General features: G+C 38.9%; 1 protein-coding gene across 2 annotated transcripts in view; it reads right to left on the bottom strand.

Moving 5' to 3' along the window:
• Nucleotides 1-1,508: 1,508 nt before the first annotated feature.
• SLFN5 (schlafen family member 5) overlaps nt 1,509-11,634 on the bottom strand; it is a 26,100-nt gene continuing 15,974 nt past the window's right edge. For both annotated transcript variants that reach the window (XM_008011048.3, XM_008011050.3), the window contains exons 4-5: nt 10,306-11,026; nt 1,509-10,131 (exon numbers count right to left, since the gene is read on the bottom strand). In XM_008011048.3, coding sequence (XP_008009239.3) covers nt 9,321-10,131; nt 10,306-11,026 — 1,532 coding nt within the window. In that variant the 3' untranslated portion in view covers nt 1,509-9,320. The remainder of the gene's footprint in view (nt 10,132-10,305; nt 11,027-11,634) is intronic.

Genomic DNA, 11,634 nt, shown 5'->3' with positions numbered 1-11,634 from the left:
CTGGCACAAGATATTTAAGGGGGCATTCACTTTCAGGCTCATGCATTCAGGATCAGTACCTGAGGGTGAGTGCCCGGTTAAATGTTGTATCCTGGGTGTCTGCTTGCCTCCTCCCTCACTCCAGCACTGCTAGTACCTTCCTCTCTGACGCATTTCTTAATTCCTTGGTGATAGGTGCATCCCCTGGGCTTGCTCAGGGATTCTGGCTAGGGGGTAGTGTCGAAGCATGTTGCACACAGTAGCTCCATTTCAATATTCTCATATCCCTGAGTCTTTGAGCTCCTTCTAGAACAATGCCTCTCAAACTGTAACGTATAACGTGCATGTGAAGCACATGGAAGTGTTGCTAAAATTCTGATTCAGAAGGTCTGGAATGGGGCCTGAGATTCTACATTTTAAATAGCTCCCAGTGATGCTACAGCACCTCCACAGGACACATTTTGAGCAGCAAGTTTCTACCAAATGCCATGTAAGTCAGGGCATCTCAAACTCATTAACTGTAGACCAACATTGAGTCAAGGCATCAGTAAGCCAAAATCAGTTGGCCAAATCTAGCAGAATATCAACTAATCCCAAGCCAACACATTCAGTCCCCACTGAGTGTCAATGCTTTCAGCCAGATCAAGCCTTTATTTCATTCTCCTTCATATAACATCTTTAGTATGTGTTCCCGTACTTGCTGCCCAGGTTCTGCTGATACACACTAATGAGATCTGGAACACTTTTATGTACAAGCTCCCTCTTCAAGGAACAGGCCTTTATTTCTGCATTTGGATTATGTTGAGATCTAATTCTTATTATGGACTGGGGAGCAGTCATTCAGCCAATAGAAGGGTTTTTTTTTTTTTTTTTTTTTGCCAAGGAAGGATAGTCCCCTTAGGCACAGTGTAGCTGCCTGTCTGAAAGGTATTTGGGGCTCCAAAGTTCTCAGTATCTGCCCAAATATCCTTATGCCATGTCTCAAGGTCCCACTGCTTCCATACCAGTGCTTTTCCCACAGTGTAAGAGATGTGATGTGGTTGCAGATTTAATTGGCATTGAACTCATCATCTGTTACAAACAGGTCCTTGGCTTGGTGCTCAGTCATATCTACCCTGCATCTATAGGGGATGAGGGACTTGTCCAAAACTGTCATCAAGGAGTTCCAGTTTTCTATGGATACTCTCAGCTGGATAGTTTTGCTTTCAATCTCAATTTTTCCATTGTCTAAACTTCCTAGAGCTATTGAAAATGCCAATTTACAATCTTTATAATTACTATTGTCACCATGGAAACTAAATCCCTTTAGCAACTAAATTCATGAACTGGAATTCCCAGTGCCTTGTCCTCTATCTTCACTTCATCTTATGCCACCACTAGTGATAATTAGTGTGATCTGATGTGTGTGTGTGTATGTGTAAAACTGTTAACAAGTAGCCTGAAAGATAACCACCAAAGTCATGATAGTTACTGCCTCTGGAGGAAGGGAAGATACATTGGATGTGAAAGAGAAGAAAGAAGAACTCAAATTTAATTGCAATATCGCATTTCTTTTATTTTTTTAAAAAAGGCTTGAAGCAAATATAAAAATGTGACCACTTATATTTTTGTATATATAAACACTTTTTGTATTTTCTGCATTTTTCAAATTTAACCCCTCCCCACTCTCCACACATCATTATTCATTATGATCATGAGGGGTTTATCCCAGGATATTGATTGATAGAAAACTAAAAGAGTAATTTATAAAATCATTACATGAACAAGTAAAAACACACACAGTAAAATTTACATCAAAATTGTTATGTGGTACAGAATCCAAAAGTCATAAGAAGCAAAAGCTATCTTTTTTCACTCTGACACCCATCTGCTCTTTCCTGGAGTCAAACACTGTACCACTTTTTTAGGTATACTTCCAAAATACTTACTGCATTTACAAGCACATACCTATATTGATTCTACAAGAATAAGATAGACATTTTCAGCATGTTGCTTTGTTCAACACCACAGTACATCTTAAAGACAGCCCCACATCAATACACATAGAGATCTCCCTTTTCTATGGCTTCATAGTATTATCATGTGCTGATATGCCAAAAACGAATCCCTTAAACCCTTTTGGGTAGATACTTACTATTTTGCAGTCTTCTGCTCTTAGGAATAAAGTGAAATTCAATAACCTGTATCGGAGCATTTCACACATGTTTGAATATATATGTAGAATAAATTCCCAAAAGAGAAATTGCTAGAGAAAGAGATAGAAGGATTTACAATTTTGATAACTACTGCCAGATTTTTCTCAGTACAAGTTGTACCAATTTACAGCAATGCATGGAAGTGCTTTTCCCCTGCCGAACAGTTTGTTACCAAGCTGAATAATTTTGTCAATTGATACTTCTGCTATCATGAGTAATGATTCCATATGTTTAGGAGCTATTTTAAATTCCTTTCTCTATTCTACCACTTGTCAAATCCTTTGCTCATTTTTTCTTTGAGATCTTAGAATTTTTCTCTTTGATTTGTAGAAGCTATTTTTTGAAAATAAGAAATTAACTATTTGGCTGTGATATTTGTTGCAATTCTTTTCCCAGTGTGTTGTTTCTTGATCTTTTTTGCGGTTTTTGGTACAGAGGTAACTTTGTTTAAAATAGTCAATATTTTCCTTCCTGGTTTCTGATTGAGGGCCATACTTAGAACTTCCCCAGGTTGAGATTATTATTTTTTTAAGTCCTACTTTTTCTTCATGCACTTCCATGATTCTGTATTTTTACTTTTAAACACTTGGTCCTCCTGGAGTTTATTTTGGTATCTAGTCTGAGGTATGGCCCAAGCTTAAATTTGTTTTAGCTAGGTACCAGAGTTGTTAATCATATATTGAATAATCCATCTTTCCCCAATTAACTTGAATGCCACCTTTAACATATGCTGTTAATACATTTCAACATGTATTTTAAGTTTATTTTTGGTCATTCCATCTTGTTCCATTGACCCTCCACACATCAGCACCACATTGTTTTAATTATTGTAGCTTTATAAGATGTTTTAACATTTGGTCATGCTAACTCACTCAGGTTTCTTCTTTTCTAGATTTTTCTTGGATATTCTTGCCTTGCAGTTTCCAATAATTTTTTTTTTTCTTTTGAGACGGGGTCTCACTCTAGCTGCCCAGACTGGAGTGCAGTGATGTAATTTTGGCTCACTACAGCCTTGACCTCCCAAAGCTCGGGTGATTCTCCCACCTCAGCCTCCCAAGTAGCTAGGCCTACGGTGCGCACCACCACACCCAGCTAATTTTTTGCATTTTTAATAGATACAGGATTTCACCATGTTGTCCAGGCTGGTCTCGAACTCCTGGACTCAGGCAATTCACATGCCTCAGTCTCTCAAAGTGCAGGGATTACAGGCGTGAGCCACCATGCTTGGCCTTCATTACATTTTAAAATCATTTCAATGCTATTGGGGAAAATCTGTTGGCATTTTTATTGGGATTACACTGAATGTATAGGTTAACTTAGTGAAAATGGATATATTTATAACTTTTAATCTTCTTATCCAAAAACGTGGTCTACTTTTTATCTGTTTAAGTTCTTTTTTGTGCTCTTCAGTTTCATTGTATAGTTTTATTCTTGCAGAACTTATACTTTCTTCTTGCAGTTATTCTTATTTTATCTTTTTGTTGGAATTATAATATGGCTTTTTCTTTCATCATATTTTCTAATTACATGTAGTCTGACATAATAGGCAATTAGAAAATAATATGTATAGACTTAACCTTATGTTTCACTAATTTATTTGTTCTCCTTTCCTTCTTAAAACCACTACTTTCTTCTCAATTCATTTTTTTCTTGTTAGAGTACATTGTTCACATACTCTTGCTAATAGCCCATCCGTATATGAATAGTTTTTCTGACTTGGAACAAGCAGGAAGTTTTTAAAAAATCACTTATAGCCCATCCCTATATGAAGATGAATAATATAAGTACATTATTCGTACTTGTTCCAAATCAGAAAATCTATTTATTTTGCCCTTGACTCTGAATGAGAGTTTGGGTAGAGAAGTCTAGGTTCGATGTTGTTTTTCCACAGCAGTTTGAATATGCTGCCTGTATTCTTCTTACATCTACTCTTGCTAGTGAAATAATTATTGTCAAACTCACTCTACTTTTGTAGATTTTCTAAACTTTTTCTTTTAGGATTAAAAAAGAATCTTTGATGTTCTGAATCTTGACTGTAATGTGTTATGCTTGACCTATACATTCTGCACTATTCTGGAAACTCTTTTAGTCAAAAGAGGTGTGGTGGTGATGATTTTATCCCCCAAGGGACATTTGGCAATATCTGGAGACATTTTTAGTTGTCACAACTGACAACCAACCCTGGGGTAGGGGAGGAAGGGTGGTGGATTTGCTACTGGCATCTAGGGAGTAGGGCCAAGGATGCTGCTAAACATCCTACGGTGTGTAGGGAAGCCTCTCACAATAAAGGGTTGTCCAGCCCAAAAAGCCAACAGTGCCAATGCTGACAAACCCTGAGGTATGGGTATTTTAGTTCTAGTCCTTGGTCTGGCCACTGGGGGCAAAATGAATTTGGCCTCAGCCTCATGGCAACACTTTCTGACTGGGAGATTCTGTCCTGGCTTTGTGACAACGGTTGTCCTGGCCTGTGGCGGTGCCAGCCTCAGTGTATTACTGTGGTTTACCTAGCTCTTCCCTACCTGTATGAATACCTCATAGGTGTTAGTTCATGGAGAGGTGCTTCTTGTTTGTGAGGATGGCTATGCTTATGGCAATGCTTTAAAATATCTTCCCCATTATTACTATGAATTTGTTTTAGTAGAGGGTGATTTCAGCATGTGACCTTCAAGGTCTTTACACAAAGGTGCAAAGTCAATAAAATTAATTCTAGCAATACTGAGAGAGAAAAGGAAGCAACAAATCACTCATAAACTCATCAACTAGAAATCAAGATTAATAATATTCCAGAAAGCTTTAAAAATATATCAGAGAAAATATAAGAACAGCTAGATAGAATTATGTTAAATCGAATAATGTGAACATACTATTTTACATACTATTTTGAAATCATTTTTACATTTATTTCACTTGAATGAAAGAAAAAGCAACTAATAAAATTGAAGGAAGAGCTGAACTACAGAATATTTTTATTTAACTCAAGAACTTTTAGTGACAGGAAGATTTATCTAATATTAAAATGACTAAATTGCAAAAAGCATAAAATGTTTGAAGCCATTTTTAAAGTTGTTTTGAAATACTTATTAGCACTCAAACTTCCCCACTCCCTAACTTTTGTTAATTGCTATAATGGATATCTGTTGTTTTGATGTATCCAACATCCTTTCATCCTACTGATATTCTTTGGGGGAACATCTTTCCACTTTACATCATGTTTTGTGGAAATTTTTCAACCTAGGAATTTGCCCTTTGTGGGCTAACTGTTGAGTACAGTATGCAAACTAGATAATGCAACTCTCTCACTGTAATTTAACCTTCTTAAATCAAGTAAAGAAAATGACTGTGGCCGAGTCACCCCTGCCACATAGGTCCTTGTAACTTCCCAGGCACCTCTCCCCTCTAAGGCCTATTTGGTCAGCTTGTCCTTTTATTCTATCAGGTCCTCCCTAATGATTCCAATACATTATTTTTGTTTGTTTTTTTAAAGGATCCAAACCCTGGTTTTATGGATTGAAACAGAAGAATCCATCTGATATGTTTGTAACATTCTTTTCTGTAATTATAATTCCTACATATCTTAATTATATACCTGTGAATGGATTTAAACTTAACTTTGGCCCAACTGCAATAATCTTTTATTTTCACATATTGCTTGCTTATCTAGATTTCCTTACTAAGTAACTTTTCTTCAAGAATGATTCATGGGTCCTGTATTTCTAGAATTATTTTACGTTCGAAAATACACGTGTTGCCTTTGTACTAGAATAATATTTTGACTAGGTTTAATATTTTTAGGTCAAAATTTATTTCCCTAAGAACTATACACATGTTGCTTCACTGCCTTCTTAGATGCTTCTGGTCAAGATAGAGGAACAGGGACCATATTTATCCTCCCTCTTGAAACAATTGCAAAATCAGACAAAAATATATGAAACAACAGTTCTCAAGATATTGGAAATCAGTCAGTGAAGGATACTGATCCCTGATCCCTGTCCCAATGCAGCATGTGGGAAACAGATGAGGTCACCTCTGTAACTGCCCCAGGTTACTGTCTGTAGAGTTTCTAGGCTGTAGTTCAGAGAGGGAGAACTTGGGTACAGTGGGACTTTCAACTCTTGTGTTACTGAATTTATGAACTTCTCAAGTTCTTCTATGGCGTGAGACATCAATGGGGAGGTTTTGTTTGTTTTTTGAGACAGAGTCTCACTTTGTAGCCCAGGCTGGATTACAATGGTGCGATCTTGGCTCACTGTAACCTCTGCTTCCTTGGTTCAAGCAATTCTCTTGCCTCAGTCTTCCGAGTAGCTGGTATTACAGGGGTGCACCACCACACCCAGCTAATTTTTGCCTTTTTAGTAGAGACAGGATTTCACCATGTTGGCCAGGCTGGTCTTGAACTCCTGACCTCAGGTTATCCACCTGCCTTGGCCTCCCAAAGTGCTGGGATTAGAGGCGTGATCCACTGCGCCCAACCTGTGGTGAGTTGTCTTCTGTACCCTGAGTTATAATACTTTCAGGATGGGTTCTTCATCTGGCTCATGCCATGTTTCTTTGCTACATTTTTCCCCATTGTCTTTCTGCCTAATGATCAGTCCACTTATCTTTCTAATGCTTAATCAGGGCAGCTGGGTAGAGTCTTTCTTTTTACCTTAAGATGGTATAGAAGGGCTCTCTTTGGCAACTTTCTTAGATGAAGTAGACTTGTTTGGCTTCTTCTCCAGTGTGTAGCTGGAGGCCTGGGTGGTGTCTTCCATCTACTTTTCTGTAGTCTGATCTGATCTGGTGTGAGATGAGGGCCTCACTGTTAACCTGGTTTCTACTCTTTATTGTTGCCTAGGAAATTCCATTAAATCCACTGAATTCCATGAAGGAGGCAAAGCATCCAGGAATAAGACACAGCTCCCTTCACTGAATTCATGTGAAATCCTGGAAAACCCCTCCTGTATCCACGAAGACTGCTTGGGGACAATCAGGAGTTTTTGTGCTCAAGGGTCTCCCTGACGTTTCCCTGAGCTGCCTGCTCAATACCTCCGCCACCACCCTTCAAATTGCCGTATTAACAAGAATTCTGGTTTTCTTTTCTTTATGTGACATCTATTCATGACTACACTGGGCAGGTGAGATAGCAGCTATGCCTTTATATAAAACTTTTTAATTCTATTTTTTATTTTATTTATTTATTTTTTAGAGACAGGGTCTTGTTCTGTCACCCAGACTGGAGTGCACTGGTATGATCACAGCTCACTGTAACCTCAGACTCCTGGGCTCAAATAATCCTTCCTCAGCCTTCTGAGTAGCTAGGACTCCAGGTGCACACTACCATTCCCAGCTAATTTTATTTATTTATTTATTTATTTATTTATTTATTTATTTGTTTGTTTTTGTAGAGACAGAGTCTTGCTATGTTGCTCAAGCTGGTCTTGAACTCCTGGGCTCAAACAGTCTTCCCACTTCAGCCTCCTAAAGTCCTGGGATTACAAGCATGAACCACCATGCCTAACCTATTCCAGTTTTTAAATTTTCATACATATCTATTAGATGTTTATAGTGTAAGGCTGAACTCCACTCTTTGCTTCTCTGTTGCTGGTAAATTTTTGGCTATATTTTTACTAATTTTGCACATTCGTTTACATATTGGTAAAGGAACAGTCTGTGATCTGGATTTATTCAGATCTTTATTCAGAATTACCAACTGTTTTATTAGTCATTTTATCTTAAATGTGTCTCTATTTACTAGTGATTTACAGTATATTCCAAGTTCGTTATAAAAACATTTCACAATAGACTAATTTCATGCTTTCCTGTGAAACTGTCTTAAATTTAAAAAGTAAAGTTTTTAATATTGTAAATAGCTGCCAGAAATAAACCAATGCTAGCTTCAAGTTCATACTTCTTTTTTTTTTTTTTTTTTTTTTTTTTTTTTTTGTTTGTTTTTTTTTTTTGAGACGGAGTCTCGCTCTGCCGCCCATGCTGGAGTGCAGTGGCCGGATCTCGGCTCACTGCTCCACCTCCCGGGTTTTCTTACAATGAGAATTTTAAATTTCTTTACTCTTGGGAAATAGCAGGGTCTTGCTGTTTTTAATAGTGAATTAACTCTTTGAATTTTTTAGTTTCTGTCTCTCAGAAAAGATGGATTTGTTTGGCTTTAAATATTGACAGGGTTTCTAGAGACCCACGGGAAATGAGAAATACGCACTTTTGTAGCAATGACTTTTGAAAGACTAGCTAAAATCCTGAAGACTCAGCAGAAGAAAGATGTTAAACTGACTTTGTCGTTTTGTTGATTATTAAATTAAATGGAAACACAAAATGCAACCTTTGAGTCCAATACATTCATCTCCCTAGGCCCTCTGTCATCTTTAAATCAATCAGTAAAACACATCGTGTCTCCCTGGGGGACTGTGGCAGTCTTACCTTCATGTAGTAACCTAAGACGCTCCGTAAGAATAAAAAATTAGAGCTAAGGAACAGATTCCAAATAACCAAAAGGCACCCAAAAAGCATTTTAAAATATAGTGATCAAAAACACTAATGCCGTTAAAAGAAAAAGCAGAAAATGATAAAGTAATATAATGTGGTCTTGCAAAAAACAGCCTGTGATCTTACATTTCAAAACACGTCTCTCCTGTTCCTGGCACATACAAGGCCAGATGCGCTCCCTACTCCATCCTTCACATTCTCCCTGCACATCCCATTCAAACTTTTCTGCACACGGCCATGTTAAAAAGTAATGAAAATATCTGAGTCTGCCTGGCACAGTCAGAGATTCTCATGACAAGTTCTTCCCTCACTGAGCACTTCCCTGACCACCCAAAATAATCACCCCCCCATCTACCTACACACATGTGCGCGTGCACATGCACACACACACATACATACACACACACACACCCCCCTCTGAGTCTCACGGTCCTCTAATTACTGATATCCCTTATTACGATGGGAAATTCCTTGTCTATCTATGTACTTGTCAGTGGTATGTCTCTGCCCTAAAGGAGAAATCTTACATTGATTCGTCCTCAATCCCCAGCACCTAGAAAAGTATGTGACTTAGTAAGTGAGTGTGTGCCTACATGTTTGGATCAAATGGTTTCACAGTTAATTAGAGATGAGAATCACTTCATTGTTTCTTAGGCTTGGGTTTGCCTGTCACACAGAAGCCTTCAGAATATACAGATGTCTTTTTGCCCTAGAAGCCAAACAGAGCAGAAGATTGTAGACCCCAGCTTGTTGGGTTACTCCTGGATTGATTCCAAATACGATATTTCTTTCCAGGCCAGAAAATCGACAGACACTGTCCAACACAATGTGATCGGTCAGAACATCCAATGCATCATCGACCTGTAGTAACAGATCACATTCCTCATCGAGCTGAGACATTTTTCTCTTCCTCATTGCTGTTAGAAGCCTGTCTTTATATTTTTCCACTTCACTTGCTTTGGTGAAAAGCACAGCAATATCCCTCGGAGAATAACCATTCCGCAAGAGGAAACGGCATTTATCCGCTACATAGACCAGTATCTCCTCCAAGTTCAAGTCTTCAATAATCTCTAAGTTGCCTGGGACACCTTGAGCCCATTGAGGTTCATAGAGCATCTCCAGGCACCCAGGGGGGAGGTTAGGTGGAAGATTTTGTCTGGCTTCCTGCATTATTTGTTGTAGGTAATTGGCTATTGGATCTGCACTGCGGACCACTCTGGTGATCTCTTCTCTTGGATACTGGTCTGAGAGAGGTGGGAGGCCACTGCAACTCAAGTGATTGGTCTGAAAGTAGTCCAGAAAGATCCAGAGAACTCCTGGGCCATCCCTTGCTGTCTGAGTGATGAACTTTGCTTTCCCATACCAGTCCCCATCTTCAGTGCGGAAATTCTGAGCATCATCAATGACAATGTGCTGGACGTGTTCAAAGTTGTTTTTCATGAAGGTTTTCCGGGTCACTGGCTGGCAGATGTTTTTCTTGCTGAAATAGTAAGAAACACAGTCAGGTTTTTCCCCAGTGAAACAAACAAAGCCAATTCTACTCTTAAACCCTTCTGGGCATGGTAAATGCTATATGAATTTTAGCAAGTAAACTGAAAGCCACACCAGACACAGTCACTCAAGAAAAGAAAGTGAACACAGACAGGCAGCATACCTCACCAGCTTCTTCAGGGGGTAATTTTCACAGATGTAGAGAATGTTAGTCGGTTCACAGTGAAACACATTCTTGATCTTCTCCATGATCTTAAGAGCCAAGATGGTCTTCCCTGATCCAGGTAAGCCATGAACAAACAACTCTTTGGTCTTGCGAAGGTTCTTTGAAAGCAACTCATACTGTTTATTTGTCAGTAGGTTCAAAACCTCAGAGCCCAGCTCTTCACTTAAGAAGGATTTGAACCCAAGCAAGACTATCACGAGGGATTGTAACAGGGCTTCCATGTGCTGGGGGGTCATGAAGTTATAGGATTCGGGGTAAATTTGTAAATATGAACCGTAAACGCTCTGTGCTTTTCTATCAGAATTCAGCACATAGACCAAGGGGGTAATGCATAACCTCCCAGTGTAGCCGCCTTTGTTTACCAGCTTCTGCTTCAACGAATAAGCAACTACCATAGAATAGCCCTTGCACGCTGAATCCCACTTGCTGAAGATGGTGTAGAGAATAGGGGTGTTGTTCTGGGAAATTAGAAGAGCATCACAGATGACTTCCTGCTTCTCTTGCAGACCTAAGTCCACAGCCCAGCTTTGAGAAAAAATCAATATTCCTTGAGAGAAAGGGCGCATTTCTGTATTTATTAAGTCTCTGAGTCCTTTATGTTGTGAGAAGAGTTCCTTGTAGAGGCTTTCTGGAGTATACACCACTCTGTCTGAAAATACTAGACAGGGAAAGAATGGGAAGAAATTAGAAAAGCCTCAGACAAGCTAGTAATCATCATTATACGTAGAAGGTTCAATCAACACTGGCACTCTACCATGTATCTACAATAGCTTATACATTAGTAATAAAAAGATAAACAATTCTCATTTTGATGGAGCACTAATTAGCTGGTATAAACAGACAATAATAATTATGGTACAAAGTGGTCAATACAACCAGAGGGAAGGACAGAAAGTATTATGTGAATACCAAGGAAAGGTACAATTTAGGAAAGAAGAAAATATGAAAGTATGAAGAAGGAAACACCTGAGCTGATTCTTTTTTCTCTTTTTTCTTTTCCTTTTTTTTTTTTTTTTTTGAGATGGAGTCTTACTCTGTCACACAGGCCAGAGTACAGCGGCGTGATCTCAGCTCACTGCAACCTCTGTCTCCTGAGTTCAAGTGATTCTCCTGCCTCAGCCTCTGGAGTAGCTGGGACCAACGGTGTGTGCCACCACACCCAGCTAATTTTTCTATTTTTTGTAGAGATGGGGTTTCACCATGTTGGCCAGGCTAGTCTCAAACTCCTGGGCTCAGGTGATCTGCCTGCCTGGGCCTCCCAAAGTG

Source organism: Chlorocebus sabaeus, chromosome 16, assembly GCF_047675955.1.
Source record: "Chlorocebus sabaeus isolate Y175 chromosome 16, mChlSab1.0.hap1, whole genome shotgun sequence".
NCBI lineage: Eukaryota > Metazoa > Chordata > Mammalia > Primates > Cercopithecidae > Chlorocebus > Chlorocebus sabaeus.
Note: the sequence above shows the minus strand (reverse complement) of the source record. Positions and strands in the feature narration are given on the sequence as shown.